Consider the following 3,194-nt stretch of genomic DNA (forward strand, 5'->3'; position numbering starts at 1 on the left):
AACGCACCCCCCACAAAACCCCTTTCCTTTTTTTTTTTTTGGGGGGGGGGGGGGGAAGAGACGGAAATCTCTTAACTGTCTGAGCAAACATGCCATATGAATAAAGCACTGAACTGAAAAGATCACGAGTAAGTGTTATGCAAAATGCCCATTTCAATAACCACTTCCCCCACCTTTAACACTTCCCAGACCATGACCACTTTCCCGACTACTTCCCCAGCCACTTCCCCGACCTTGACCACTTCCCTGACTACTCCCCCAGCCACTTCCTCGACCTTGACCACTTCCCCGACTACTTCCCCAGCCAGGACCACTTCCTTGACCTTCACCACTCCCCTGACTACTTCCTTGACTACTTCCCCAGCCACTTCCCCAACCAGGACCCCTTGCCCAACCACTTCCTTGACCGTCACCCCTCCCCTGACTACTTCCTTGACTACTTCCCCAGCCACTTCCCCAACCAGGACCCCTTGCCCAACCACTTCCTTGACCGTCACCCCTCCCCTGACTACTTCCTTGACTACTTCCCCAGCCACTTCCCCAACCAGGACCCCTTGCCCAACCACTTCCTTGACCGTCACCCCTCCCCTGACTACTTCCTTGACTACTTCCCCAGCCACTTCCCCGACCTTGACCACTTCCCCGACTACTTCCCCAGCCAGGACCACTTCCTTGACCTTCACCACTTCCCTGACCACTTCCCCAGCCAGGACCACTTGCCCAACCACTTCCTTGACCTTCACCACTCCCCTGACTACTTCCCCAGCCACTTCCCCAACCAGGACCACTTGCCCAACCACTTCCTTGACCGTCACCACTCCCCTGACTACTTCCCCAGCCACTTCCCCAACCAGGACCACTTGCCCAACCACTTCCTTGACCGTCACCACTTCCCCGACCATGACCATGACCACTTGCCCAACCACTTCCTTGACCGTCACCACTTCCCCGACCATGACCACTTGCCCAACCATGACCACTTCCATGACCTCTACCCTGACCATGTGGTTCACTGCATGCATGGCCACAGGTGGTTGGGCAACATTTCTGTGTGGCATGACACTGGCCATCATGGAAACAGCTTTCAGCACATGCTTGAATCTTCTTCGGCTTGGGACAGTGACCCGGCTTCACTGCATGGACACAGATAGACAGTTTTAGTCCATGCATGACTGTATGCCACTTCAATATACAGCACGAAACACTCAAAGCAGAAATAGCAAGTTTTACCAACAGAGCGAATTATATTCCAAGCATTATTCCTCTATTTTTGTAAAGCCATCCTGGGTTAAAAACTGTCCTAAGGGACGAATTCAAACCATAGATTGTGGAGAAGGGGGGAAAAAAAATAAAAATAAAAAAAACTCCCCACCCACACACATGGACGTAGTGTCCGTGATTTCACTCGTAGTTTCCTGAAGAACATTTGAAGCCTAAAGTAGGCTTTTGGCAGCACGTCACTCCCAGATAAATCGAAAATGGGCAAAAGGTGGGATGTGGGTGAAGCGGAGGTGCCTGGTTGCTGAAACCACACCCGTCTATAGTGACAGCAGTGCAAAGACAAAACGCCATAAATTTGGTTTTGGTCAAAAAGGAGTTATTGATAATTTTGGGACACATAGGACCTCCTTTATCATGTGTACAAGTATCTTGGAGAAAAGCCCCGGAGAAACCAAAGCAGAACACAGTATCATCAGTTACCACTCTTTGACTTGGTTTTAGGTCGCTCAAGTTACGGTGCTCTGCATTGGTTTAGCCGTTTGTCAAGATTATGGTGCAGGTCTGGAGTTAACAGTTACTCTGCCTTGGTTTTACGGTCCATTAAAGTCAGCCACATTTAAAATTACAGTGTGACTGGTGTACGTTCATACATCTGTTGGAACTTCTTCAGACAAATTAGATCACGATCTAACAAACTGCTCCATATAACAAAGAACTGCAAACAAGCAACGACTAGATAACGTGCCAACAATAACTCATCGTAAAAAAAAAATATATATATTTCTCTCTTTTTATATTACAGATGCCAGCGGTCAGTCTGGGGCTGCCCACTTTAGCACATGCGGTGTGGAGTCAAATGCCACAACAGCACATCACAAAATCAGTAACTGTTCGCAATTAAACCCATTTACTACCTTTTCTTGTAACTCAAATCCATTGCAATGAACGTCATCGGAGAGGTTTAGTTCCCAATCATCGAGCATCATTCCTGCTGGCGGTCACAATCCACAAGTTGTTCTTATAGGTTAAGCCATTTTCATTCAGTTCAATGTTTAAAAATAATAAATAAATATATAGGCCAAGTATGTCTTGCATCCTTTAATGTTAACGAACATTGCAAATAAATCAGTATCTAGTCACGTTTAACTTTGTCTGGTTGTTACGGTCAGAAAATTAAATGGATTTGAAACCACATTACAGCCTAGCCGATGATAACTAGATTTTATACAGATGTTCCTATAATGATTCAGCACCCAAATATTGTATATAAATGTTACTGCCTTGGCGTGACATCACTTTTCGCAGACAGTGCAAAGGCAGAGTACCGACAATAAAAGGTAAAAATAAAGTTTGAGAATTTTCATTAAAACATCTAATTGCCAGATTTCCAGCGGCCTACCCATAATTTCTCTGGACAAACAAAAGTCTTCAAAGCCATTTTTCTAAGTTTCACACTCTGGAGCAGAGCGGCAGTCCACCCATCACTCAACTGGCCACGCCCTTAATTATGCAGAACTTTAAGGCTTAATATAATTTACAGTGTTCGGGAAAGTAATTACGTTACTTTTTATGGAAAGTAATGCATTACGTTAGAGTTATTTTAAATCTGGACAGGGCTTGCTGGTTTAAAAAAAAAAAAAAGTCTGTCTAGAGTAATTTTTGCTTAGTATGGTTGAACTGGATCGAAGGTCAGTAGCAAAGACACTGGTTAATAGAATGGGATTAAATACATAAAGGATAGTGTTGTTTAGAGTTTTATTGCAGGTTTGAGTCATATTCCGAATTGGATTTTTTTTGGATTCATTGAGAATGTAACTTGTAATGCATTACCCCCAACACTGATAATTTAAACAAATTTCACCCCCCCCCCTCACAGTTGTCATGAAGGGCAAAAATTAGCTATATAGACCAAAAACACTTTGTACCAGGCTGTAAAGTTGGGCATTTTAAAATGGCAGGTTTACGGGCCGGAC

At 44.7% G+C, this 3,194-nt stretch overlaps 1 protein-coding gene across 50 annotated transcripts in view; it reads right to left on the reverse strand.

Moving 5' to 3' along the window:
- The window catches only part of LOC107568153 (glycine-rich cell wall structural protein 2-like), a 20,550-nt gene that overhangs the window by 15,447 nt on the left and 1,909 nt on the right, over window positions 1–3,194 (reverse strand). For 2 of the 50 annotated variants that reach the window (XM_016254068.1, XM_016254067.1), the window contains exon 3: window positions 942–1,133. In XM_016254068.1, the coding sequence (XP_016109554.1) occupies window positions 942–1,133 (192 nt within the window). The other 48 variants (XM_016254016.1, XM_016254032.1, XM_016254031.1 and 45 more) reach the window with 48 other exon arrangements.

This window comes from Sinocyclocheilus grahami, unplaced genomic scaffold (genome assembly GCF_001515645.1).
Source record: "Sinocyclocheilus grahami isolate Dianchi unplaced genomic scaffold, SAMN03320097.WGS_v1.1 scaffold1222.1, whole genome shotgun sequence".
Taxonomy (NCBI): Eukaryota; Metazoa; Chordata; class Actinopteri; order Cypriniformes; family Cyprinidae; genus Sinocyclocheilus; species Sinocyclocheilus grahami.